Source organism: Callithrix jacchus, chromosome 2 (genome assembly GCF_049354715.1).
Source record: "Callithrix jacchus isolate 240 chromosome 2, calJac240_pri, whole genome shotgun sequence".
Lineage (NCBI taxonomy): Eukaryota > Metazoa > Chordata > Mammalia > Primates > Cebidae > Callithrix > Callithrix jacchus.
The window spans coordinates 20,057,783-20,084,295 of NC_133503.1; the positions used below are offsets into that span (position 1 = coordinate 20,057,783).

Genomic DNA, 26,513 nt, shown 5'->3' on the forward strand with positions numbered 1-26,513 from the left:
TGGATTAAATGGTAATTCTGTGGTTAATGGGTCCTGACACTGCCAGATTATTTTCCTGACTCACTTCACAGATTACCAAGAATGTGTGTGTGTGGGTGTGTGTGTGTTCCATTTAATTCTCATAAAATTCGATGAGATTATTAATATTACCATGATTTAACAGATGACTAAGTGGAGAATTTTAGGCTAAGTGATTTACAATAGACTAAAGGGCCAATAAGTAATGAAGCTGGGATTTGAGCCCATTTATTTATTTATTTATTTATTTATGAGACAGAGTCTCACCGTGTTGCCCAGGCTTGAGGGCAGTGGTGCAATCTAAGCTCACTGCAGCCTCTGCCTCCTGAGTTCATGTGATTCTCCTGTCTCAGCCTCTGGAGTAGCTGAGATTGCAGGCACCCACCACCACACCTGGCTAATTTTTGTATTTTTAGTAGAGATGGGGTTTTGCCGTTTTTGGCCATGCTCATCTTGAACTCCGGACCTCAGGTGATCCATTTGCCACATCCTCCTAAAGTGCTAGGATTTTGGACTGGTTGAGTCCCAAGTCCAGGTGGAGTCAGTCTGAAGAACTTCCCAAAAGACCAGTCTTAGGTTCTACAGTAGTATTGGTATTTGTAAGAGCAACTGGGGAAGTCACAAATCTTGTGACCTCTGGCCATGTGGCTCCTGAGTAGTAAGGGATTATGGAAAGTATGCCTACATCTTAAGCAGAATTCACTGAACTCTCATAATCCTAATCTTTTTGCCTTTAGTTTTACAAAGGCAGGCGTGAGCCACCGTGCCCAGCCTTGAGCCCAGATGTTTGGACCTTGAATTTAGGTCTCTTTCCACAGTAGCATTTACTCAGTGAGATGAGTCATCACAAGTTTTTCATGTTCGTTTTTCATGCTGTTGCTGGTTTCCCATCTGCTCTGGTTATTATTAAAAATTGATATTAATCATTTTCCTGCTTATGAGATAGTAGTACATGGGCTCTCATAAAAGTGTGAATATTATAGTGCTATCTGACTTTTTTAAAAGTGATGCAAAATAATCCAGCCCCACAGAGAGCTTGCTATTTAGAACATGGTGCATGTTACACTGAAATTTTGTTCAGCACATAGTAATGTAATCACCTGATGGGTATTTCTGCCTACTGCACAGACAAAACCAATTCACTGAGACAGTGGTATTACAGTAAAGAAAGAGTTTAATCAATGTGAGGCTGGTCATGCAGGAGACAGTGTTATATGCAAATTACTCTCCCCAAAGGCTTGGAGATTAGAGTTTTTCCAGGATAGTTGGGTATGCATGGGACTAGCGAATGGGTGCTGATTGGTTAGGGATGCAATCATGAAGTGTGGAAAACAGGCCTCATGTGCCGAGGCTGCCTCTGGGTGGGGGCCATTGGACCAGTTGAGTCCCAAGTCCAGGTGGAGTCAGTCTGAAGAACTTCTCATAAGACCGATATTACATTCTTTATGATAGTGTTGTGTTGGCATTTGTAAGAGCAGTTGGGAAAGTCACAAATCTTGTGACCTCTGGCCACATGACTCCTGAGTAGTAAGAGATTATCGAAAGTATGCCTACGTCTTAAGCAGAATTCACGCACCTCTCATAATCCTAACCTTGTGGCCTTTCATTAGTTTTACTCTGGCAGTTTAGTTTTGGAAAGGGCTATTATATCCTTGCTTTAAGGTTAAACTATCAGTGAAATTCCTCCCAAAGTTAGCCTACATTCAGCAATGACCAAGGACAGCTTGAAGGTTAAAAGTAAGATGGAGTCAACTATTTCAGGTTTCTCTCACTGTCATAATCTTTGCAAAGGCAGTTTCAATAATATACTTTAATAATTATTTCTGTTTTGCTACTGTACGTACTGTTTTGCTACTTGCTTATTTTCTTGCTCACATTGTATCTGGGGAGCACATAGTTCCCCTGCATTCTTTCTAAGGTAGCCATCCATCTGTTTGGAAAAATGTGGCCTGGTTGTGGAGCCCTTGGGTATCTGATGAGCATGATTTAAGTCAGTTCTTCTCAAACTCATTGTGTATGTGGGTCATCTGGGAATCTTGTTGAAATGCAGATTCTTACTGCATAGGTCCAGGAAGGGGCCTGAGATTCTGCATTTCCAATAAGGTCCCCAAGTGATGTCCATTCTACTGGTCCGTGGACCTAACCATAAGTAGTGAGGATGTGGGGGCTTTGGAAGCCTGGTGGCACCTGTCTGGTTCTTCCCTGCTGAGGCTGTTTTACCATTTCAGAATGAGATGCTGGAGGAAGGACATGAGTATGCAGTCATGCTGTACACCTGGCGCAGCTGTTCCCGGGCCATTCCCCAGGTGAGACTGTCGTTGCTGTGTGTCTCTTTCCCTTCCAGAGGGCGCTACTAACCCCTGCTTCATCCCCACACCAGAGAGCTGATCTTTTCCACGTGGCAGCGAGTAAAGCAGGGCCTCTTATCCAAGGAAAAACCTGGAAGGCATTCGGAGAGCTTCCCCTCAAACTGATGACAGGGACCCATGTCGAGGGACCTAAAACACATTTGTTCAATAGATTTTATTTCCAAAGCAGTATATGTTCACCACATGACACCAAAACCACTGCAGAGGGTATAAAGTGAAAAGGAAGATGTTTCCACTGCCTCACGCCAACCACCCAAACCCACCTCCCGCCATAGGATGGCCATGTACCCTTTGTGACATATTCTTCTGGATCTTTTGTCTGGCATGAATATTACTTTGTAAATAATAATTTACATAAATATGTAATTACTTTTATTTACATAAATAATTTAAAATTATTGTTTACAAAAGTATACTGTTTCCGTGTTTGTATTGTTCTGCCACTTGCTTTTTGTTCCCCATTTAATTCTTAATTACTGACTTTTTTCCTGTTGACACACACAGATATTTTTATTACCATCAGTACCATCATCATGTAATTAGTGGGTCCCATGGTAACAAAATCAGCAAACCACAGGTGTGTAAAGTAAATGGAAACCATTGCTCCCCCTTCCTCCTAACTCTAGGTCCCAGCAATAACTACTATTAACAGTTTGGTTTGCATCCTTTTAGATTTTCCGTGCCTGTCTTAGATATGAGCATACATGTTGTTTGGGACCGAAATATACTGACTATTCTGTAACTATTCACCTGTTTTTGGTGACTTTGTTTCCTGGTTTTATAAAACAGTCTCGTTTCTTCTAACAGCTCACAGTGATATTATGTGATTGTAGCATACTTTATCCACTTTATCATTCATTGGTGGATATTTAAGCATGATGCTGCCATTTTAAGACTTTCTAAGTAATAGTATGAGGAATGTCCCTGTGCTTACCTTGGCTCGCTCTTCAGATCCCATGTACCCATTAGCAGCCTTGGCATGTGCGTTGTGAGGATGTCTGCCATGGGATTCTGATGTGCACACTGGTAAAAACTGCAGAGCAGGGGAAGTGAGCCTGGGTTTGTCTAGGGGAGCTTTGTCCCAGGTGTATCCAGAACAATGGATAGAGCATTTCTCTCTGATTAGAATCCAGCTGGAACCCACTGGAGCAGGCACAGGGAAAGACTGAAGGAGTGAGAGCTTGTAGATGAATGGGAACATGTCAGTAGCTCACGGACACAGAACTGAGAAAAAGGAAGGAGGATTCTGTTCTTGGGACCAACTGGTTCCTTTCCTGCAGCCAGTGTCTGGGGAGCACTCTGCCCCCTGCCAGACTGGTGAAGCAGAGGCTACCCCAGTCTCCTCTCACTAGGATGAGCATATCAGTTATCATCCAAAATTAGGTATATTTGAGAATAAAAAAGGGCTCTATTAATAAGACAACAGGGCCGTGCATGGTGGCTCATGCCTGTAATCCCAGCAATTTGGGAGGCTGAGTCAGGAGGATTGCTTGAGCCCAGGAGTTCAAGACCAGCCTGGGCAACATAATGAGACGCCATCCCTACAAAAACTCCAAAAATTAGCTGGATGTGGTGGCGAGTGCTTGAAGTCCCACCTACTTGGGAGGCTGAGTTGGGAGGATCACTTGAACCTGGGAGGTTGAGGTTTTAGTGAGGCATGATCATGCCACTGCACTCTAGCCTGCATGACAGAACAAGACCCTGTCTCAAAAATAAAACAAAAAACCAGTAATAAGATGACAGGTGTGAACCAGGACTACTTGGGCAAACCAGGTGTGTTCCCCCACCTTCCCCCACAGGTGAAATGCAATGAGCAGCCCAATCGTGTAGAGATCTATGAGAAGACAGTGGAGGTGCTGGAGCCAGAGGTCACCAAGCTCATGAAGTTCATGTATTTTCAGGTGAGTGGGGAGGGGCAGGTCTGCATCTCAAGAACTAAAAAGGCCCCTAGTCTTCTAACCACTGGGGTCTGAAGTTTTGTGCCATGTTATTTGTTCACTCAGCAAATATTTTTTGACTGTGCCCTACACACCCTGGGTGAGCAAGATGAATGGGTCTCCCCGCCCTCATGGAATTTCATCCTAGTACGTATGTGGGTGCGTTTTAGGTAGGGGAAGAGACAGACAATAAGCGATACACGTGAATATTCAGAGAATAATAAGTGCTGTGAGTAAAATAACATTTTGAAACGTTCTGGGTTATAGAGTACCTGTGGTATGGCTGCTGCTTTAGGGACAGCCTCTCAGAAGGTGGCATTTGAGCTGAGTCTCTTTAGACAGAGGCTGACGTGTGGTGACCCAGAGGAAAGGATTTCAGGCAGAAGGTACCACAGAAGCAAAAGGCTTGAGGCTGAGGCTGGAAGGAGCTTGATGTGTTTAAGAAATAAAATGAAGTGCCTGGGTGTGTTGGGGGATGGGGGCAGATAATGCAGCCCTGGGTAGGGAGCATGGCCTTTGGAGGCAGAGAAGCCCAAGTCACATTCCCTGGCCCTTTCACTTTCTGTGTGCGTGTGAGTTATTTAACGTCTCTGACACCTTGGGATTTTTCACCTTGAAAATGACCTGCTTCACTGGTTCATGGTGAGGATCATTGAGATCTATTTGTAAGGAGCCAAGTAGGACCCTGGTCAGACTAGGTTTAACAAATTGCAGCTGCTGTTAGCATCATGGACCTGCCTCCGGGAGCCCAGAATCTTTTGGGGAGTACAGGGCCAAGAGAGAAGAACTATTCAGAAACTGATTAAGTGCTAAACTGAGAGTCTCCTGACAGGAGGTATTTACAGAAGGGAGGATCTGGAATAATCTAGAAGTATGCTGTCCAGTGCCATAGCCATTAGCCACATGTGGGTACTGACATTAATTTAAAAGTGACCACATGTGAAAAGAGTAAAGATTAAAAAATAAAAATAAGTAAAAATAAAATTTAAAAATGGAAGTTTGAGGTAAGTTGAAAAAAAAATAAAACGAGACGACATGAAAAATTCAGTTCCTCAGTAGTTCTAGGCACACTGCAAGTGCTGGGTGGCCATTGTGATGGTGGCTGTCGTATTTGGACAGTACAGTATGCTCGGTCCATTTTCGTCATCACAGAGTTGAGTTGGACTTAGACTCTGGAAGGAGAAAGTGTGACTTCGTCTGGTCTTTGAAGGAAAGGACTGACTGGCTGGTTGGGCATCTCAGGCCAGTGGAAGCGGAATGGAGCTTACATCGGGGCAGTCATTTCAGCTCCCCCTTCCTTCCCTATTTTCCTTTTCTTCCTCCTCCTCCTTTCTTGCTCTTTCTGGGTTACTACAGTAGCCTTTTTTTGTTGATGCTGTTCAACTGCTTTTTAAAACTTTTGGTACCAGTTTTATAGAGATATACTTAACATATACCATACAATTTGCCCATTTAAAGTGGACAATTCAGCAATTTTTAATATATTCACAGAGTTGTGCAGCCATCACCACAGTCAGTTTTTTTTTTTTAATTTAATTTTATTTTTGAGACAGAGTCTCGCGCTGTTGCCCAGGATGGAGTTCAGTGACACTATCTCGGCTCACTGCAACCTCAGCTTCCCTCTCGAGTAGCTGGGACCACAGGTGTGTACCATCACACCTAGCTAATTTTTGTACTTTTTTTTTTTTTTTCTTTAGTAGAGATGAGGTTTCTGCATGTTGGCCAGGCTGATCTCAAACTCCTGGCCTCAAGTAATCCACCCGCCTTGGCCTCTCAAAGTGCTGGGATTATAGATGTAAGCCACAGCACCCAGCCCACAATCAATTTTAGAACATCTTCATTACCACAAAAAGAAATCCCGTGCCCTTTGGCCATCACCCCATAATACCCTCATCTCCACCCCCATCCCAGCCCAAGGCAACCACTAAGCTACTTTATATCTCCATGGATTTGCCTATTCTGGACATTTCATATAAACTGAATCATACAGCATGTGGTCTTTTGTGTCCATCTGGCTCCTCACAGTTAGCATAATGTTCTAATACATCCATGTTATAGCATGTATCAGAATTTCATTCCTTTTTAGGATTGAATACTATTCCATTGTATGGATATACCACATTTTATTTATCCATTCTTCAGTTGATGGACATTGGTTTATTTCCATTTTGGGGCTATTTTGAACAAACATTGATCATTTCCATACAAGATTTTGTGTGGACATATTTTTTCATTTCTCTCAAGTAGAGACCTAGGAGTAGAATTGTTGGGTCAGATGGTAACCCCACCCTTAAGCCTTTAAATACTCCCTTAACTATTCTTTTGTGTCTAGCTTTGTGCCCTAGAGTCTGTTCTTCCCACAGCAGCCAATGTGACTCTTCTATAATATAATTCAGGCCATGTTATCTGGCCTCACAAACTCCCACATCTCCCCAGCTTATGCAGTGTCCAAGCCTGAGCCTGCACAAAGGCCTACAAGAGCCAGTGCCCTGGCCCCCTGTTCTCTGCCTCCTTCCAGCACTCACTCCACTTCAGCCACGCTGGTTTCCTTCCCATCCCTGGAACATGCCTCAGGTCCTTCACATGGACCATTGAGTTACCTTATATGCCTCTTTTCCTCCTCTTTCAACTTCTTTTCCTGAAAGTCACTTCTTGAGGATTCCTTCTCTGATCTTCCTCCTTAGAAGGACCACCCCTCTGAGACCTTCTCCTCAAACTTTCCTGCTTTGTTTTTCTCCATAGCACATACCACATTCTAATTATATTGTTTTCTGTCTTCTCTTACTAGAGTGCAAACTCCTAGGCCAGGCATGGTGGCTAACACCTGTAATCCCAGCACTTTGGGAGGCTGAGAAAGGTGGTGATCACTTGAGGTCAGGAGTTTGAGACCAGCCTGGCCAACATGGTGAAACCCAGTCTCTACAAAAAATATGAAAAATTAGCTGGGCATGGTGGCATGTGCCTGTAATCTCAGCTACTAGGGAGGCTGAGGCGGGAAAATCACTTGAACCCAGGAAGTGGAGGTTGCAGTGAGCTGAGATCATGCCACTGTACTCCAGCCTGGGCGACAGAACAAAACTCCATCGCAAAACAAAACAAAACAAAACAAAACAAAACAAAACTAAACTAATCTAAATTAAACTAAACTAAACTAGAATGTAAGCTCCTGAAGGCGGAAGGCAGAATTTCCTCTCTTGTCTGTTTTTCTCTTTTGTTTCCTGTTCTACCCCAGGACCTAAAATGGTGCCTGGACATAGTAGATGCTCAATAAATAGCTACTGGATGAATGAACCTCTTTTTCTCTCTGCATTTCTCTCTCACTCTTGGTCTCTACCTCCTTATCAACTGGTACCTGACACTGTCCTAGGTGCTGAGAATTCCAAAATGAGTAAGACATAATGCTCAGCCAAATGTATGTTAAATGAATGCATTGGTTTGACTCACATGGGGGCAGGTGCCAGGCTCCCCTCTAGAAATCAGCTTTGGATTTAAGGACTCCTCTGAGAAAAACTGCCTGGCAGATTTGCCTTTCTCTAAAGGGCTGGCTCTGAGGAGGGCCCTAGAGGAGCCTAGACCCTGCGCCTATAAGAGAGCACAGTGAGCCTTCCCAGGAGACCTTGCTCACTGTCTCTCTGCCCCCAGCGCAAGGCCATCGAGCGGTTCTGCAGTGAGGTGAAGCGTCTGTGCCATGCTGAGCGCAGGAAGGACTTTGTCTCTGAAGCCTACCTGCTGACCCTGGGCAAGTTCATCAATATGTTCGCTGTCCTGGATGAGCTGAAGAACATGAAGTGCAGCGTCAAGAATGACCACTCTGCCTACAAGAGGTCAGGGCAACCTCTCCCTCTCCCTTGTCCCAGTCGGGCCCCTCCTCCAGGGCCACCCACCAAGTAGAGGAAGAGGATGGAGCCCCTGTCACTTGCTATTTCTTTGGTACCAAACTAGCCATCTCCCAGACACAGGAGAACTCAGCCTGATTCAGTGTGGTTTGAGGAACAGGGCATAGAGCTGGGCTTTGGAAGAACTTGATCTTTGCAGAGTTTTATGTCACAAGATGGAATCAAATCCTCAATTCCCCCATCTGTGGAGCAGCAGTGTTTTATGTTGCCCCGTGCAATATGGGGCCAGTAAGATCATCACAAAATTGTTACATTAGTTATTTTCTGTAAGAATGAGAAAGCCAATTCAAGCAGCTTATGTAAAAGAAGGAAATCAATTGGCTCACAGAAAGTCCAGGCACACCTGCATGCAGGCACTCAGATGACGATGTTAGTCTGGTCTCCAGCTCTCAGCTCCACCTCCTCTACATTGGCTGCATTCGCAGATCTGTGGTGGCTTCCAGCAGCTTTCCTCCAGCCAGTACAGCGACCCTAGTTTCCAAGGAAAGGCAGGATGCTTCTCTTTCCAAATACTTTCGTGGAATTCCCAGGGAGGACTGCCTTTGATCCAGCTTGAGTCGTGCTAAACCCTCCATAGTCACTCTGGAGATGTAGTGGTGGGGATACCCTGATGGGAGCCTTTGGAGCCCAGGGTTTCTGCCAGCTCATAAGAAGATTAGCCAGGAGAGGTTCCTCACACCTGTAATTCTAGCACTTAGAAGGCCACAGCAGGCAGATCACTCAAGCCTAAGAGTTCCAGACTAGCCTGGGAAACATAGTCAGACCCCCGTCTCTCTCTTTCTCTCTCTTTTTTTTTTTAAGATGGAGTTTCACTCTTGTTGCCCAGGCTGGAGTGCAATGGCACGATCTTGGCTCACTGCAACCTCCCCGGGTTCAAGTGATTCTCCTACCTCAGCCTCCCAAGTAACTGGGATTACACCTGCAACACGCTCAGCTAGTTTTGTATTTTTAGTAGAGACAGTTTGTCCATGTTGGTCAGCCTGGTCTCAAACTCCTGACCTCAGGTTATCTGCCCACCTCAGCCTCCCAAAGTGCTGGGATTACAAGTGTGAGCCACTGTATCCGGCCTCTTTTTAAAAATTAAAACACAAAAAGAGGAGGACTGAAAGTGGGGAAGGAGTCATTCCAGAAACCAGTATGCAGTCACCTAGAAGTCTCTTTGAAGGATTTGCTGTGTCTCTGCTAAGGAGAGACTCTCCTCCTTGAACATCTTCCTGGACTGCAGAGTAACCAGAGAAGACAGACTGATTCCTGCAAGTTTCCCTTCTGAGTCAACTGTGAAATCTGGTGGTGTCTAGCAGACAGGACCCATCTCAAGGCTGAGTTAGAAGTGACAACTTCACAAAGTTTTTACATGTAGCTTATTGCATAGTATATTCTACCAAATTCTCCCCAGCTGTGGCCAGCTGCTTCCGTCATGGCCACAAATGACATCCTCTACAGCCCAGCTAGGTCATGAGCAAGGTGGGGTGTCTTGTCTGTTTTCACAGTTCACAATGGCACGGGTGGCACCATCCCCAGGTTAGGTTGGAAAGTCAGGCAGCTGCAGCTTTCTCCCATCAAGCTCTGCTTGTGTTCCTGGTGCCTGTCATCCCTTCACCAAAGTTCTGTGAGGCTCAGTAGACTTCTGTTTTCCATACAGTGCTTTGCTTTGGAAACATTGAAGTTTTCCTATAAATAACAGAATACACAACGGGGCATTCTAACATCCTACCTTCATAACTTACCATGCAGCTTCACTAGAGGTCACAGGAAGGTACAAGGTTGATCATTTCGCTCCCTGTTTTAGCACCCCCGGCTGGTTGATGGGATGCTAGTTCCCCTTAAACTTTCTGAGATTTCAGAGATTTTTAGTACATTCCTGCCTTTTAATTTCAGGGACCCTTATTACAGGTTGTAGATGGCCCCAAAGCAAATGGCTTCAGAATACACTCTGTTTCAACATTAGTGTTGCCTGGGATATTCAGAGCTCATTAACTTCCAGGATGGTGTCACTCTGGGTTAGGTGGGCGTGGGAGCCTGTGAGGCATGGTTCAGGCTGCTGTGCTGGACGGTCCTCTCTGCAGCACCCGCTGTCTGTGTTTCAGGGCGGCACAGTTCCTGAGGAAGATGGCAGATCCCCAGTCCATCCAGGAGTCACAGAACCTTTCCATGTTCCTGGCCAACCACAACAGGATCACCCAGGTGAGGGCAGAGTCCCTGTTAGTCCTGGCCCGGTGTCTCAGTGATACAGGCAGGCATGTAGAGGTTGGGTGGACCACAAGCCCAAGCAGACAGGCTCAGTCTGCAGCTTCCATCTCCACTGCCCTACATGAGAGTGAAATGCAGCTGAGGACTTCAGCCTTCCCTCCCAACCCCAGGTGGCCCATTCACCTCCCCAGTTTTCATTCTCGTGAAGCCCTCTCAGCCAGTGCTCTGACCGTGCATCAGGGTTGAGAACATGGGGTCTGGATTTAGGCAGCCTTGTTTTCTAATCCTAGACCACCACTGACCCACTATAAGACTTGGGGCTCAATCTAAGCCTCAGTTTCCTCATCTGTAAAATGGATCTGTTATTTTGAAAATATTATAAGAAGCCATTTCATAGGACTGTTGTGAGAAATAAATGATATCAGGCCCAAACTGAGGGGATCCTCCATCTTCCAGTCGTGTTCAGGCTCAAGTCCATGTCACTAAAGCGCTGGGATTGACAGGGCCCTTGCCATTCTTTGTTAACTGCAGAAAGCTGCTCAGCCACTGAGGCCTCAGGTTTCCTTTCTCTTGTCTGTGGGAACTACCAGCAGTGCCCTCCTCTGTGTACCCTGTTGGTCTCTTTGGAGAGAAAGGTCCTGGGGTGGGGACCTCAGACCCTTCTCTAGTAGATGGTCCTATACTGCTGTGTCCTGCCAGGAGGAAGACACCTGCCCCCCACCCCACTGCCAGCTCTCCTCCCTTGAATGGATCTTTGCTGCCATTGTCTAAGAAGACATCCTAGATAAGCCCACATCCTCCAAGCTGAGCTGAAATTACAAGAAGCCTATTGCTGTAAAGCTGAGCTGCTTTTGAGCTCAGGACAGGAAAGCACTTTCTAACCATCAAAACTGCCCGGGAATAAAATAAGGGAGTGAGTTCCCTGCCATGGGAGGTGTGCAGGAGTACTGTGGGGACATCGAGGAGAGGATTCAGGCATCAGGTGCCGGCTGGCATGCAGGCTCCCCTCCCTGGAGTCATGCTTTCTGGTCATCAGTGGGGGCCACACCTGCCAGCTCTGGACCTTCTGCAGGGGTGCGGGTGAGGGCGCAGGATACATGCACTGCCTAACCTGAGGGTGTCGCTGCTGTTCAGTGTCTCCACCAGCAACTGGAAGTGATCCCAGGCTATGAGGAGCTGCTGGCTGACATTGTCAACATCTGCGTGGATTACTACGAGAACAAGATGTACCTGACCCCCAGTGAGAAACACATGCTCCTCAAGGTAAAACTCCCTAAGGCCACACCCACGGGACCCGAGCTTACCCTCTCATCTTCTTCTTATTAAAAACCCTTTTTAAAAAACAGTGTTTCTTTTTTTTAAACATTGATACAGATCTTACTGCACATAATGGTTTGTAACCTGCTCCTTTCTGTAGTACCGTAGTCACCTTTCCAGATGTCACTAAGGATATTTCTACAGTGTGATGTTTAATGACTACCAAACGTTCCACTGTACTGGGACATTGTCATAACAAATCCCCTGTGGTTGGATATTTCTTTGCTAAACTCATTGAGCACCCTTGTAGCACAGTCTCTGTGCACATCTTTTTGTCAAGCCAAACTTCCTAGAAGAGAAATTGCTGGCTCAAAGGGAAAAACAGAATAAATCTTTTTCTTTTAAATTTCAGTAGTTTGAGGGAAACCAGGTGGGTTTTTGTTGCATGGATTTTACTGGGAATTTCTGAGATTTTGGTGCACCCGTCACCCTAGCAGTGTACGTTGTTCCCAAAGTGTAGTCCCTCACCCCCACCTCCCTGCCTTTTCCCCAAGTCTCCAAAGACCATTATGTCATTCTTTTTTTTTTTTTTTCCTTTTTTTTTCCCCGAGATAGAGTTTTACTCTTGTTGCCCAGGCTGGAGTGCAATGGTGTGATCTCAGTTCACCACAGCCTCTGCTTCCCAGGTTCAAGCAATTCTCCTGCCTCATCCTCCCGAGCAGCTGGGACCACAGGCATGTGCCACCATGCCCAGCTCATTTTTTTGTATTTTTAGTAGAGACAGCGTTTCTCCATGTTGGTCAGGCTGGTTTCCAACTCCCGACCTCAGGTGATTCACCTGCCTTAGCCTCCCAAAGTGCTGGGATTACAGACATGAGCCACTGTGCCCAGCGTATTAATATCATTCTTATGCCTGTACATCCTTGTAGCTTAGCTCCCACGTATAAGTGAGAACATACAATATTTGATTTTTCATTTCTGAGTTACTTCACTTAGAACAATGGCCTCTAACTCCATCCAGGTTACTGTGAATGCCATTATTTTGTTCCTATGCCACATTTTCTTTATCCACTTGTTGGTTGATGGGCATTGAAGTTGGTTCCATATTTTTGCCATTGCTAATTGTGCTGCTGTAAACATGTGTGCAAGTGTCTTTTTCATATAATAACTTCTTTTCCTCTGGGTAGACACCCGGCAGTGGGATTGCTGGATCAAATGGTAATTCTACTTTTAGTTATTTAAGGAATATCCATACTGGGAAACAAAATAGATCTTCAAGCTTTTGCTATATTTTGCCAAAATGATCACAATTGTTTCATCAGTTTACAGGTTTCATTCCAAAATTGTCATATTTATTGTTTTGGAAAATCTGGAATATACAGCAAAGCATAAAAAAATTTAAATCTCTCACAGTCCTTTTAACCAAAAGATAACACTTTTATCATTTGCTTTTCCAAGGCAGGGTCTCATTCTGTCTCCCAGGCTGGAGTGCAGTGGCACAATCATGACTCACTGCATGAAATAGGCTGCCTAACTCCCAGGCTCAAGTGATCCTCTCACCTCAGCTTCCCAAGTAGCTGGGACTACCAGCACATACCACCACACTCAGCTATTTATTTTATTTTATTTTTTATTTGCTGTAGAATCAGGGTCTTCCCACATTGACCAGGCTGGTCTTGAACTCCTGGGCTCAAGCAATGTGCCCACCTCAGCCTCCAAAAGTACCCGGATTATATGCATGAACCACTGCAGCTGGCTTACTTTCAGCATTTTTATGTATGTCCTGCATTTTTTCCTCTGCTTATATATTTTCAAAATTCGCAGTCTGTATGACCATGTATCCGTTTTGTCTCATGTGACTAATTTATTTGGCTGTGTTATGCTGCTGCGAAATAATGTGATTTCGATGAGCCTTCCTTAGCTGTTATTCCATTGTTAGCTTAGGTTGTCTCTAACTTACACCCCACAGCTGCTGTAGCACTGACATGAACAGGCTTCTCCCATTCCTTTTTGTCTTTTTTTGGAGATGGAGTCTCACTCTGTCACCAGGCTGGAGTGCAGTGGTGTAATCTCTGCTCACTGCAACCTCCGACTCCCTGATTCAAGCGATTCTCCTGCCTCAGCCTCCCGAGTAACTGGGATTACAAGCACATGCCACCACGTACAGCTAAGTTTTGTATTTTTAGTAGAGACGGGGTTTCATCATGTTGGTCAGGCTGGTCTTGAACTCCTGGTCTCGTGATCCACCCGCCACGGCCTCCCAAAGTGCTAGGATTACAGGCGTGAGCTGCTGCGCCCGGCCACCTTCTCCTATTCTTTCTACATGCTGCAGAGCTCCTTTTGATTCTGTGCCAGATCCTCACCTCTCAGCATTCTGGTGGTTTTTCCTTTTTTTCTCCTTCAGTGTCTCTCCCGCTGTTCGGAGAATCCCAGCCCTGTGTTGGTGCTCCTGTCTTATATGTCTTAGCACCTCAGTTAAGTTTGCAGGGTTGGGTGGCTTTGAGACTTGTTACCCTGGCTTCCTCCAGACCATCGGAAATCTAGAGAAGCCACTCACAGTTCACACACCCCTCTCACCCCTGGTGCTCAGCCTGGGCAGTTGCTGTAACTTTCTGCAAGCTAAATCACTACATTCCAGCCCACCAAGTAGTATTCACGCAGCCTTCAAAGTCTCCAGTCCCCACACCCAGGCTTCCCTGCCTTCTTCCCTCTCTGTTCCCCACCCTCTTCAATCTTCCCCCTCACACAGTTTTGCCACATGGGTAGTTTGTGTCAGTGAACTCAGATGCCACCATGGGCACTGTCTGCTCTTATACAGAAAAGGGTGAAGTTCATCCTGCAGAACGAAGTACACCCGCAAAGTGGCTCGCGCCTGTCATTCTAGTGCTTTGGAGGCCAAGGCAGGAGGATCACTTGAGCCTAGGAGTTCGAGATCAACCTGGGCAACCCAGTGAGCTGCCGTCTTTACAGACAGATACAAAAATTAGCCAGGGGTAGTGGCATGCACCTGTAGTCATACTTCCTCAGGAGGCTGAGGTGAGAGAATTGCTTGAGCCTAGAAGGTTGAGGCTGCAGTGAGCAGTGATCGTGCCGCTGCACTCCAGCCCAGGTGGGGTGGCGGGGGAACAGCAAGAGCATCTCAAAGAAAAAAAAGGAAACGCTTCCCACAGGGGAAGCAACCTTAACAGTCCCCTGGTCCACCCTTTTCATGTCAGATGAGAAATAGAGGCACAGAGAGAAGTGACTTTCTCATGGTCACACAGCTGTTCAGGCCCCCTTCTGCATATATTTTAAAAGGAACAAAATAAGCCAGCATTCAGGAGACTGTTAAAAGGATTGAAATCAAGAATGTCAGCTCACTCAGAGGGCAAATTCAGGAAGAGATCATTCTATTATAAAGACGCATGCACACATACGTTCATTGCAGCACTGTTTACAATAGCAAAGACCTGGAACCAACCCAAATGCCCATCAATGATAGGACTGGATAAAGAAAATGTGGTGCATATCCACTATGGAATACTATGCAGCCATAAAAAGGATGAGTTCGTGTCCTCTGCAGGGACATGGATGAATATGGAAGCCATCATTCTCAGCAAACTGACACAAGAACAGAAAACCAAGCACCACATGTTCTCACACATAGGCTGGTGCTGAACAATGAGAACACATGGACACAGGGAGGGTAGCATCACACACTGAGGTCTGTTGGGGGGTGGGAGGCTAGGGGAGGGATAGTGGGAGGTATGGAGGTTGGGGAGGGATAACATTGGGAGAAATGCCTGATGTAGGTGAAGAGGGGATGGAGGCAGCAAACCACCATGGCATGTGTGTACCTATGCAAAATTCCTGCCATTTCTGCACATGTACTCCAGAACTTAAAGTATAATAATAAAAACAAAGTCACCAGCAGCTCCTTGGAAACCTTTACATTGTCCTTTCTGTGGAGAAAGAGGTGGATACTTTGACATTCACTCACTGTTCAAGTATTCATCAGATGCCTGTGTTGTGCCACATCCTGGGATACAGCAAGGAGCTAGGAGCAGCCCTTTCTCTCAGAAAAATCTAAATGCAGAAATATTGTCAACAGATCCTGTTCAGCTCCTTTCTCCGCTCCTTAGCTATGTGGCCTTGGAGAGCTGTCTAACCTCCTTGTGTCTGCAATTCCTCATCTATAGAATAAAGTTATTGCAGAGAACTTGACTCAAGAGAGAATAAGGCTTATTAAAGCTCTGAGCAGACTCTGGCCCATAGTAAGGGCTGAAGAAGTAGCTGCCATGATAATAGACTAAATTTCATTGAAATTAGACTTATATTTCCTGCCTTTGTTTAAAGATGCATAGGTTTTTATAATATAGTGTGTCTCTACAGGGTGGGTGTGTGTGTATGTCACATAGACAGACCTATCTTAAAAAAAAAAAATTTCCAGTGGATGTGATTAGTTTCTATGCTCTGCCCCCTTCTCATTCTAGGTGATGGGCTTTGGCCTGTACCTGATGGATGGAAATGTCAGTAACATTTACAAACTGGATGCCAAGAAGAGAATTAATCTTAGCAAAATTGATAAGTTCTTTAAGGTCAGCAACTGGGGCTGGGGCTGGGCAGAGGGCTGAGGTTACCAGAGCCAAGATTTTTTGGCAGAAAGGAATGAAATTAGCCAGAAAACCATGGGTTTGTTTTTAAAATTGAGCTGTAACTCCAGAGCTCCCAAGAGGAGGAAGAGGAGGAAGATAGAACAGCAGGGCCTCCGGCTGCCGTTGGGAGAGGCATTTGCTCTCTGGAAGGATGCTGCATGAAAGTCGTGCATAGTTCCAGGTTTCAGGATTCAGCTGGGATTTGGGTAGGAGGAGGCCCTGTGAGTCTTTTTGAATGCTGTGTTGTGTTTTTTTCCCCCTGAAGTCCCTTGTCACTTAAAGAGGTGCATCCCAGAAGACAGCACCTGCTTTAATTTCCAGTATAAATCAGAGCTCACAGAAGTAGAATGGTTAAAGACTGGATTTAAAATTGATTCACATATGCAAAATCACAGCCTCTCACCTGGTACACTAGGGGCCACCCCAGCTTTCCCGTTCCTCTGGATAGAATGCCTCAGCAATGTCTGTCATACACTCAATTTCAGTGTCTCTGAGAGTTAATCTTTTGGCCCCAGATCTTAAAAATTTTGCAGTTAAACTAAGCTTCTTAGGATTTTGCAAAGTAATCTTGCACTTTGGAATTAACTTCCATATTCTCAATTTATTCTAGCATTGGGCACTGCAGGCATGGAGGAAGCCTGAGGGGTCAGACATGGGAAAGCCCAGATGAATATTCACAGCAAAACTCCTTAGTCGTGTGATGTGGAGGGCACTGGATTGGGCCTGAGTCCCACTGACTCTTCAAGGTTAAGGAGAAGGAACATGTCACTTATGTTTTGCGCTGTGGCTTTACTTGTTTTCAAGGGTGGAACCTTTATCTAGAGTTGTCCCAAAAGAAAATAGGGCTCATTTGAGGAGACCCTTGGAAAATCTTCCCTAAGTCAGCATGAACGAGATGAGGGTAGCAGAGAATACAGCCTCTCCCTTGGCAGGCCTGGGTGTAAGTCTGGCTCTGCCACTTAATAGCTAGATGACTTCGGGAAAGTCACTAAATCACCCTGAAACTGAGTTCCAAGTCTGAAAAGTGTGAATACCAAGGGTGCCGGCTCTGTAGGGTTCCCTGGAGGATTCAGTGGGTTTGGGGTTACATCGATGACTCAGAGCCCTGGGTTATATAATCCTGAATTCTTGACTTCTAGCTGGTCTTCGTGAAAAATCACTTAAGCTGTTTAAGCTTCAGTTTCTTCTTCTCTGAAATGGGAATAATAATAGTACGGACTTCTCAGGCTATTTTATGGCTTGAGATACTGTTTTTAAAGTGCTTGGTGTAGTACCTAGTGCAGGTGAAGCACACAGTACTAATAACACCAGCCTCCCCACCATTTGCCCTGGTTTTTGGTTGGGAGTTGTCTGCCCTCTGGTGTTAGGTATTATCATGGTTTTAATTACCATGAAAGTACAGACTTTCTCTGGAAGACCAACGGCACTCAGACACCTGCTTCTAGCCCAGAATTCATAGCAACAAGGATGCTTTAAGCTGGGGAAGATTCAAGTGGAAAGGACCCTGCACTGGGTAGCTGTCCATCTGGTCCTCAGCCTCACCCATGCTGTTGGCTGAGTGACCTTGGACAAGTTACTTTCCCTTCCTAGGCTCCGTTGCTTGGAACACAGAGTTGGCTGGAGTCAGGGGAGGACCTCACCCTGGCTGGGGCTCCTTTTGTTTTCAGAGTCACCTGGTAGCATCCTTGGAAGCAGAAACTAGGGGTCATCCCCCAGGCACACACACAGGCCTGCCTCCCCCAGTGTGGTGGCAGCAAAGGCGGCCGCCCCAGCCCCTCCTTGGCATCTCACGAGCTGTGTTTGCTTCCTTTGCAGCAGCTGCAGGTGGTGCCCCTTTTCGGCGACATGCAGATAGAGCTGGCCAGATACATTAAGACCAGTGCTCACTATGAAGAGAACAAGTCCAAGTGAGTGCCTGCCGTAATGTCTCTCGGCTCCCGCGAGGATGCCCAGCCCGGGCAGGGAGCCGAGGGGCCACTTCAGCCCCTCCTCCCTCCCCAGAGCCCTGGGCAGGTGGATTCTATCAGAACACAGGCGCCGGCCGGAGGGGAGCTGCGAGGGTGCTCTGAGCCCTTTTGTATCCGCCCTTTGCTGCCAGGTTCAAAAGGGCTCAGAGCATAGCCATGCCCCTTGTCCAGCCCAGCAGTGACCTGCATGTCCCCTCAGCAGGACAGCAGGAGTCCACCTCCTTCCCTGGAGGAGTGGCCAGCCCTCAGTGGTCCAGTGAGGAGAGGTGGCATTTTTCCTCCTCACGCCGATCCTCTCAGGTTAGGTGACCGTGCACTCAGTACTTCGTGGAGTGGATGTGAAGTGAGTGGGCAGCTTCACCTTCAGTCACTTTATAAACCACGATTCTAGGTCATCTATGCAAATGCCTGGGGTGTCAGTGCCTCACTGAAGTTGGGGCTCCAACCTCGGCTGCTCCTTTGGTCTCTGAGGCTGTGAAGGAGGGTCCTTCTGTGTGCGTCTTGCCAGAAGTTGTGGCTTTTCCACACAGAGGGGAACCAGCCATCCTTTACTCGAGGGCGAGTGTATTAGCATCTTAAAAGGACATGAATGGGGTGTCCTTGAACTGCATCCACCTGGAGCCCCTGCAACTGAGTGTCCCAAAGGAAAGCTAATGTAGTCCCTTCATCACCCTGGCTGCTAACGTGTGAGGGGGTTTTGCAGGAAAAGCAGGGAATGGAGAATACTGAGCTCATTCCTCACTCTTTCCCACATGACTTCTCTACCAGCTGAAGCTGGCTGGGAGCAGAGGCTGGGGGAGTGACCAGGGCAGGCTGTGAGGTGCCATGTGCTCCCCTCTCTGCAGATAGCTCTCTGAGTAATACTGAAGGGAAGCCTCAGGAAGGCTGTTACTGTTCTGCTGTTCTTGTGAGAACCACATCAGGGCCCCTTCTGAAAGAGTAAATTCTCCCCAGCATCTTTTTCTGCCTTGTCTGGTGCTCATGCTTAGTCTGTCTGCTGGGTCACCGGCACCTGAGGATAGAAGAGGGTGAAGGGAGTGGTCGTTTTTCTCTTGGGGATGGAGAGTGAAGATGTTCATTCATTCCTTTCCTCTCTGACTTAGGATGGTTTTCCTAATGACATCTTTTCACAAGGAGTGGAAAAGAGGCAGAGGGAAGGAGGAAAGAGGGTGGAGAGAGAAGAGAAGGGGGCGAGAGTTGGAGAGGGTGGGTGGAGGGAGGGGCCACCCCCAAGTCTCAGAGTGACCCTGGCTTCCCTCACACAGTGTGCTTCCGTGTCGCCAGGGGACTGTTGGAAAAGAGGCACAGACACACTAAGATTTCCGCAGTCCCAGCCCAAAGGCCCCCCAAAGCCAGCTCCAACCTCAGAGTGTCTGTGCTGTCAGAGTGGGTAGGCTGGTTTTGGAGGTTGCCCCCTTGCTTTTTCCGTGCTTGGATCCAGCCCTTTGTAGCCCTAGAGCAGCTGTGATCCCTCTCCTCTCATATTACTGGTAAGTATTGTGGACCAGGTATCTGGAAGGGCTGCAGTTGGGTCCTAGATGAGGCCAGCCCCCAGGAAGAGGAGGAAGGACTGTCCCACTAGGCCTGAAGCTTCCACAGTGTTAGACTTAGCAGGCTCTCTTGCTGAGGCTGCTGGGATACCATGTGGTGTCACCCTCAGTATTTGGCCATGTGGACTGAGCACCAGGAGCAGCTAATGCCTGTCCCAGCCAGGCACCTGAGACTGGGACCCTCTCCGACCCCATAATTTTCTACCCAGGTGGACGTGCACCCAGAGCAGCATCAGCCCCCAGTACAATATCTGTGAGCAGATGGTTCAGATCCGGGATGACCACATCCGCTTCATCTCTGAGCTCGCTCGCTACAGCAACAGTGAGGTGAGCATGTAGAGTGCTGGGATGCAGGCCCATGGGCCCAGGGCCAGATGGGGTAAGGAGCAGCCAGGAAAGAACATAGACCCACGGGAAAGTAGGAGGGAGACAAGAGGGTAAAGTGCCCAAGAGCATGGGTTTTAGAGCCAGGCAGACTGGGGTGAATTCTGGTGGTGCCGCTGCTCTTTGAAAATTATTCAGTATCTCTTTGCTTCAGTTTCCTTATCTGTGAAATGAGAACGACAACAGTATCTATCATGTAAGGTTCATTGAGAGGATTAAAAGATATGGAAGACAATAAAAGCAGGGTGATGGTTAGTTCTGCCTGTACATGATAAATGATGCAAACCACCTCCACGCTGGATGGCAAGCGAACGAAACACTTGTACTCAGCATTACCTAAATATTTTTAAACTACACAGTAATAAATGATCATTGTACAAAAGATCTCTAATATACTTAGGGGCAGATGAAGGCCATAAAAATCTCCACTAATCCCAATAATTACATTTCATTTCATTTTTTCTTTTTTTCTAAACTTTTTTTTTTTTCCAATGGAGACTTGATCAGTGCTCAAACCTCAGGAAAAAACACAGATAAGCAGAAGGAGAGAAAAATCACATAAAATCCTACCATCATCCCAGAACCAGCTAAGATTGGGTATCCTTCGGGTTCTCATCCCATACACACCCTTCTAATGAATGAATATGCTGTTTGATAAACACTGGTCCCCTGACTCAGATTCCCTTACTACATAGCACTCGTCGGTGAGTGTGCACTGACCCATGTGTGCTCACTGCTTCCACCATGTGGCCGGCAGCCATGATGACTGTACCTTCCAAACCGCAGCCCAGGACATGTCTTTGATCACAGCCATGTATCTGAAGTGGGGTCAGTCTGACAAATGCAAGGACTTGTGGCCATTAGACTCGTGGCCCAGATGGACCAAGGTCAAGCCCAGACCTTAGCTTTCTAAACATATGTACCAATCAATTGAACTGAAGTTACAGGAACAACTTATTTTGAGTGCTAGAACTCTTAAAAAAAATTTTTTTTTTTAGTATTTTATTTCTTTTTTAAAAATAGAGACAGGGTCTCATTATATTGCCCAGATTGGTCCTGAACTTCGGACTCAAGTGATTCTCCTGGCTCAACCTCCCCAAGTGCTGGGATTACAGGCATGAGCCACTGTGCCCAGCCAGAGCTCTTAATTCTTACCCAAATTTTGGTGTGGTCTAAGAATGAGTCTGGTCAAATATTTTTTTTTTAAATTATATGCTCCGTACATGTTAATTCTCATTCTTCACAGTAGTTCTACAAAGTGGCCATGAACTTTGAATGAGCAAATACTGAATCATTGCTCCAAGGAGGAATCTCAGTTACAGCCCTGTGAGCCTCTGTTCACATTTTCATCAACTGGTCAATACGTAACCTTGTTTTATAAGCACTTCTGTTTAAAGACACTTTATGTGATCTCTATTGTCGATTCATGAACTCATGACTAATAGCACTATAACTTAAGCCTGAACGAAGCTTAGCTAGAAGATATATTTTTTTCCATAAGACATATTACAGCTTTCTTGCACGGGGGAATACTATATAACACATTAGCCCTAAGCTTGGGGTAGCGGGGAGGGCATTTTAAATTGAGCAATTGTGAGTAAAAAGTGCAACAGTATAGAAAACATGGCACTAAATACACTTCAAAAAAGATACTTGTTTACTGTGTGAGAGCTGAAACAAGAAGGCAGTTACTTTGTCCAACTTCAGCTGGGAGTGGGCACATGTCTGCAAATGACTGAGAAATCATCATGAATTTAGCCAATAAGGGAATTCATAAATACAGAATCCACCAATAATGAGGACTGGCTGTGTATGTATATATATATGTACATATGTATATATACACACACAGTATGTGTGTGCATACACACATATTCTGTCATTGTGGGGTATTATACAGATGTTTATCCATTGTCTTTCAATCAGTGAGTCATGTCTAATGAGTTGTGAAATCAACTTAGTGGTTTGTGATTAGCATTTTTATATAAATATAGAATAGAAAGTCAGAAGGAATCCTATATATTAAGAGTAAAAATGCTTTGTAAAAAATACTGTTGAGGCCGGGTATGGTGACTCACACCTGTAATCCCAGCACTTTGGGAGGTTGAGGCAGGAGGATTGCTTGAGCACAGGAAACCAGCCTGGGCAACACAGTGAGATCCTGTCTCTATAAGAAAAAAAAAGAAAAACATATTGTTGCATACATGTATTTGATAGCTCTATGTAGGTGTATGTTCTGAGTTTCTATATAGTGTGCACTTCCTGCTGTGAATGCATCAGAGTTTGAAAGGTGCCATCCTGTGATACTCCAGGGTGATTATGAATGGGGCTGTGGCATCACCACCTGAACCCAAGCCTTCAGTGATTTATAAACCACGTGACCTTCAGCAAGGCACTTGTCTGAGCTTCAGTTTATCTGTCAAGGAGATGTAATAATAGCCCTTCCCTACAGTGTTCTTGAGGGAGTTAATGAGATAACATATAAAAGTGTCAGGTGCAGAGATGGTGAGTATGACACTTGATGCTCCCCAGGTGGTGACGGGCTCGGGGCTGGACAGCCAGAAGTCGGATGAGGAGTATCGCGAGCTCTTCGACCTAGCCTTGCGGGGTCTGCAGCTTCTATCCAAGTGGAGTGCCCACGTCATGGAGGTGGTAGGTGTCCCAGGGCAGAGGGCCTCACACTGACCTCCCTTTCCTTGGAATCTGCCTTCATCTCTCCCTAGCACTCTCTTTTTAACAGATTTATGGAGTTAAAATTCACATGCAATACCATTTACCCATTTAAAGTGTAGGTTCATTGGTTTTTAGTATAGCCACAGAATTGTATAGCCACAGTCAAATATAGAACATTTTCATCACTTCAAAAAGAAGCCCTGTGTTATCTCCCCTCTCATCTCCCTAGCCCTAAGCAATCTGCTTTCTACCTCTACAGGTTTCCCTATTCTGGATGTTTCATATAAATAGAATCATATGATACATGGTCTTCTGTATCAGGCTTCTTTCATTTTGGATGTTTTCAAAGTGTTTCCATGTTGCAGCATGAATCAGTACTTTATTCCTTTTTTTCAGCTGAATAATATTCCATTGCATGGATCTATCACATTCTGTTTGTCCAAGCATCAGTTGATGGACATTTGGTTTGTTCCCACTCTCCCCAGTACTCTTGGAAGCTGGTTCACCCCACAGACAAATTCTGCAATAAGGACTGCCCTGGCACTGCAGAGGAATACGAGAGAGCCACACGCTACAATTACACCAGTGAGGAAAAATTTGCCTTTGTTGAGGTAGGTGCAGACTTCCTGCATCTCCCTCCCTCCCTGAGACCGCAGCTTATGGTGGTTCCAGAGTAGTTCCAAGCAAGAAAACAGCATTTGTCGCCCTAATTTGCATGGTCTTCCCTGCCCTCCCATCTAAATTAATCTGTCAGAAGTTATGCTGTTACTCAGAATTGATTAGAAACTCATTCTGTTCTTAAAAACCCAAAGGGCCGGGCGCGGTTGCTCACGCCTGTAATCCCAGCACTTTGGGAGGCCACTTTGGGTGGATCATGAGGTCAAGAGATCGAGACCATCCTGGTCAACATGGTGAAACCCTGTCTCTACTAAAAAATACAAAAAATCAGCTGGGCACGGTGGTGCGAGCCTGTAATCCCAGCTACTCAGGAGGCTGAGGCAGGAGAATTGCCTGAACCCAGGAGGCGGAGGTTGCGGTGAGCCAAGATCGCACCATTGCACTCCAGCCTGGGTAACAAGAGCGAAACTCTGTCTCAAAAAAAAAAAAAAAAAAAAACAAAAAAAAAACCCAAAGAAAAATGTCCACTCCCCTAAAAAAATGGGCACAAAGAAGCCAACAGAAGAAACAAAAGAAAAACAAATGGCTAAAAGAGGTATGAAAAATGCCCAAACTGATTGGTGGTCAGAGCTACAGATTGGAGTAAGACGGGATGCAGTGTTCACCAATCAGGATAGCGGAGATTTGACAGATGGGTGATGCATGTCGCAGGTTAAAGTGCGAGAAATAGACATTCTTGTGTCTTTAGTGGTCAGTCTACATCTTACAGGCTTTCTATGAGAGCAATCTGATTACATGTACTCACGTTTTTAATGTGCATACCCGTTGGCCAAGTCCTTCTTCTGGGAATAAATCCCAAGGAATTAAGCCAACTGTGCAGAGATATATGCACATGGATATTTATCACAGTGTTGTTTATAATACCAAAATATGTGAAACAAATGTTCTTCAATATGGAATCAGGTATGGAAGTTAAGATTCAGCTATAGCATTGCATACTATGCAGTCTCTAAAAGCGGTATACCATGGCTCACGCCTGTAATCCCAGCACTTTGGTAGGCTGAGGCAGTTGGGTCGCTTGAGGTGTCTCCTGAGTTCGAGACCAGTCTGGCCAACATGGTTAAATCCCATTTCTACTAAAAAAAAACAAAAACAAATTAGCCGGGCATAGAGGTGCACGCCTATCATCCCGGCTACTTGGGAGGCTGAGGCAGGAGCAGCGCTTGAACCTGGGAGGTGGAGGTTACAGTGAGCCAAGATTGTGCCATTGCACTCCAGCCTGGGTGACAGAATGAGACTGTCCCAAAAATAAATAAATAAAATAAAAAGTAAAACAGGTATACTGACATGGAAAGCTATGCTCAGTATATCATTAAGTTAAAAAAGAAACAGTTAAAGAACAGCATGTCTAGTTTTAATGCTTATAGGGAAGAAGCAAAACTATATCTAGAAATAAATATGCATATACACATAAAAGTGGATATTTTTAAATACGTAAAGAAATATGTAATATATCTAAATATATATATCAACACACACAAAATAAAAATCCAAATATAGACATTTAGACCAAAAACAGAACAGCATGTAGAATGATTCCACTTATACCAAAATACAATATGCTTTTTATATTTGTGCAAAACTGAAGGACATAAATATGTTGTATACCAAACCACGAACAGTAGTAATTTCTGGAAACAGGACTGTCTGATTTATAACCTTTTGTATTGTGTTTTGTTTGATTACAAAATGATGTTCCTATTTGGGAGGAAACTTCTTTTATACTATGTTGTGAGTGACAGCTGTTTCTTTGAGGATCATTTGAAAGCTATAAGAGACTAATCTAGAAATCAGAGACCTGGATCCTACCCCTGGGCCCTCTGGTCACTTCAGCTCTCAGACCCTCAGATTCCTTATCTGTAAAATGAAGCTAATAATCTCTCCCATGCCCCATTCCAGGGTTATTGTGGAGAATCAAACAATAATTGTCAAGTAAGATAATGAATGTAGATGGGCCCTGAAAAGTTGAAGGGTCATACAAATGTAAGAGGTTAGCGTCTTCTCTCCAAGCTTCACATTAAAGGACTGAGGCTCAGTGGCATAATTTCAGAAAGGAGAAAAATCGTAATCACATTTGACATTGTTCTGAGTGGTCCCGAACCTCTTGGCACTTCCATTGCTCATGGGCAAGCTGGAAGAAAGTTCTGCGGCCTTCATTACTAGAAGACAGTCATCCTCAAGGCTATTTCAAGTGAGACAGTCAGAGGGTAAATGCAACTTTGTAAAACTATTTATGCACTTATTTCCTTAATAAAAGGGATGCATACGCATTGTAAGTGATTTAGAAGGTGCTCCCCCAACCCCACGCCTACCTTCACCTTGCCACAGCCTCCTGTCATCATCCAAACACAGCCATCAAGAGCTTGTCACTGTATTTCCTTCTAGTCCTTGCTTTGCTATACATTGAGAGGTTTTATCATTTTTATCGCATTCATAAAATATGTTTAAAAATTAAAAAGAAAAGTAGTTCAGTGTGGCCTTTAGTAGTAAAACAGAGTAAAAGTAGTAACTTAACTGCACCAAGTCACTCCATTCTGAGTCCCCAGATGGGAAACACCGTTAGACTTGTTAAGTGATTCCTCGGGGTACTTACCTCCCTAGTTCTAACAGGCTTAGGAGACTATTTCTTGGTTTTTCAATTTATGACATTTTCTACTTTGGAGAATGAGGCTATAGCTCTCTCCTTCCTGCCTCCCATCCCCGCAACACACCTGGTGTCCTTCCCTCATCTTCCCATAGTGGTAAGTTCACAGTTTTTGGTAAAATCAATAGTTACCTTATTATTATTATGACCAAGTAACTGTCATCCATCACTGAGCCACACGATCTAATGTGAATACATTTATTTTCTTGCACAAGTTTTTGTTCTTCATAGAATTTGCAATGCTTTGTTTTGTTTTGTTTTCTATGAGTCCATCAAAAAGCCAACCCCCAACATACCGACAAACTGTACAACTCCT

General features: G+C 45.3%; 1 protein-coding gene across 8 annotated transcripts in view; it reads left to right on the plus strand.

Moving 5' to 3' along the window:
* CYFIP2 (cytoplasmic FMR1 interacting protein 2) overlaps positions 1 to 26,513 on the plus strand; it is a 140,203-nt gene that overhangs the window by 28,323 nt on the left and 85,367 nt on the right. For 4 of the 8 annotated variants that reach the window (XM_035283382.3, XM_078358596.1, XM_035283381.3 and 1 more), the window contains exons 4-13: positions 2,247 to 2,324; positions 4,187 to 4,288; positions 7,967 to 8,148; positions 10,308 to 10,404; positions 11,545 to 11,673; positions 16,140 to 16,244; positions 18,117 to 18,208; positions 20,028 to 20,145; positions 22,735 to 22,854; positions 23,361 to 23,486. In XM_035283382.3, coding sequence (XP_035139273.1) covers positions 2,247 to 2,324; positions 4,187 to 4,288; positions 7,967 to 8,148; positions 10,308 to 10,404; positions 11,545 to 11,673; positions 16,140 to 16,244; positions 18,117 to 18,208; positions 20,028 to 20,145; positions 22,735 to 22,854; positions 23,361 to 23,486 — 1,149 coding nt within the window. The remainder of the gene's footprint in view (positions 1 to 2,246; positions 2,325 to 4,186; positions 4,289 to 7,966; positions 8,149 to 10,307; positions 10,405 to 11,544; positions 11,674 to 16,139; positions 16,245 to 18,116; positions 18,209 to 20,027; positions 20,146 to 22,734; positions 22,855 to 23,360; positions 23,487 to 26,513) is intronic. The other 4 variants (XM_078358598.1, XM_078358605.1, XM_054249104.2 and 1 more) reach the window with 1 other exon arrangement.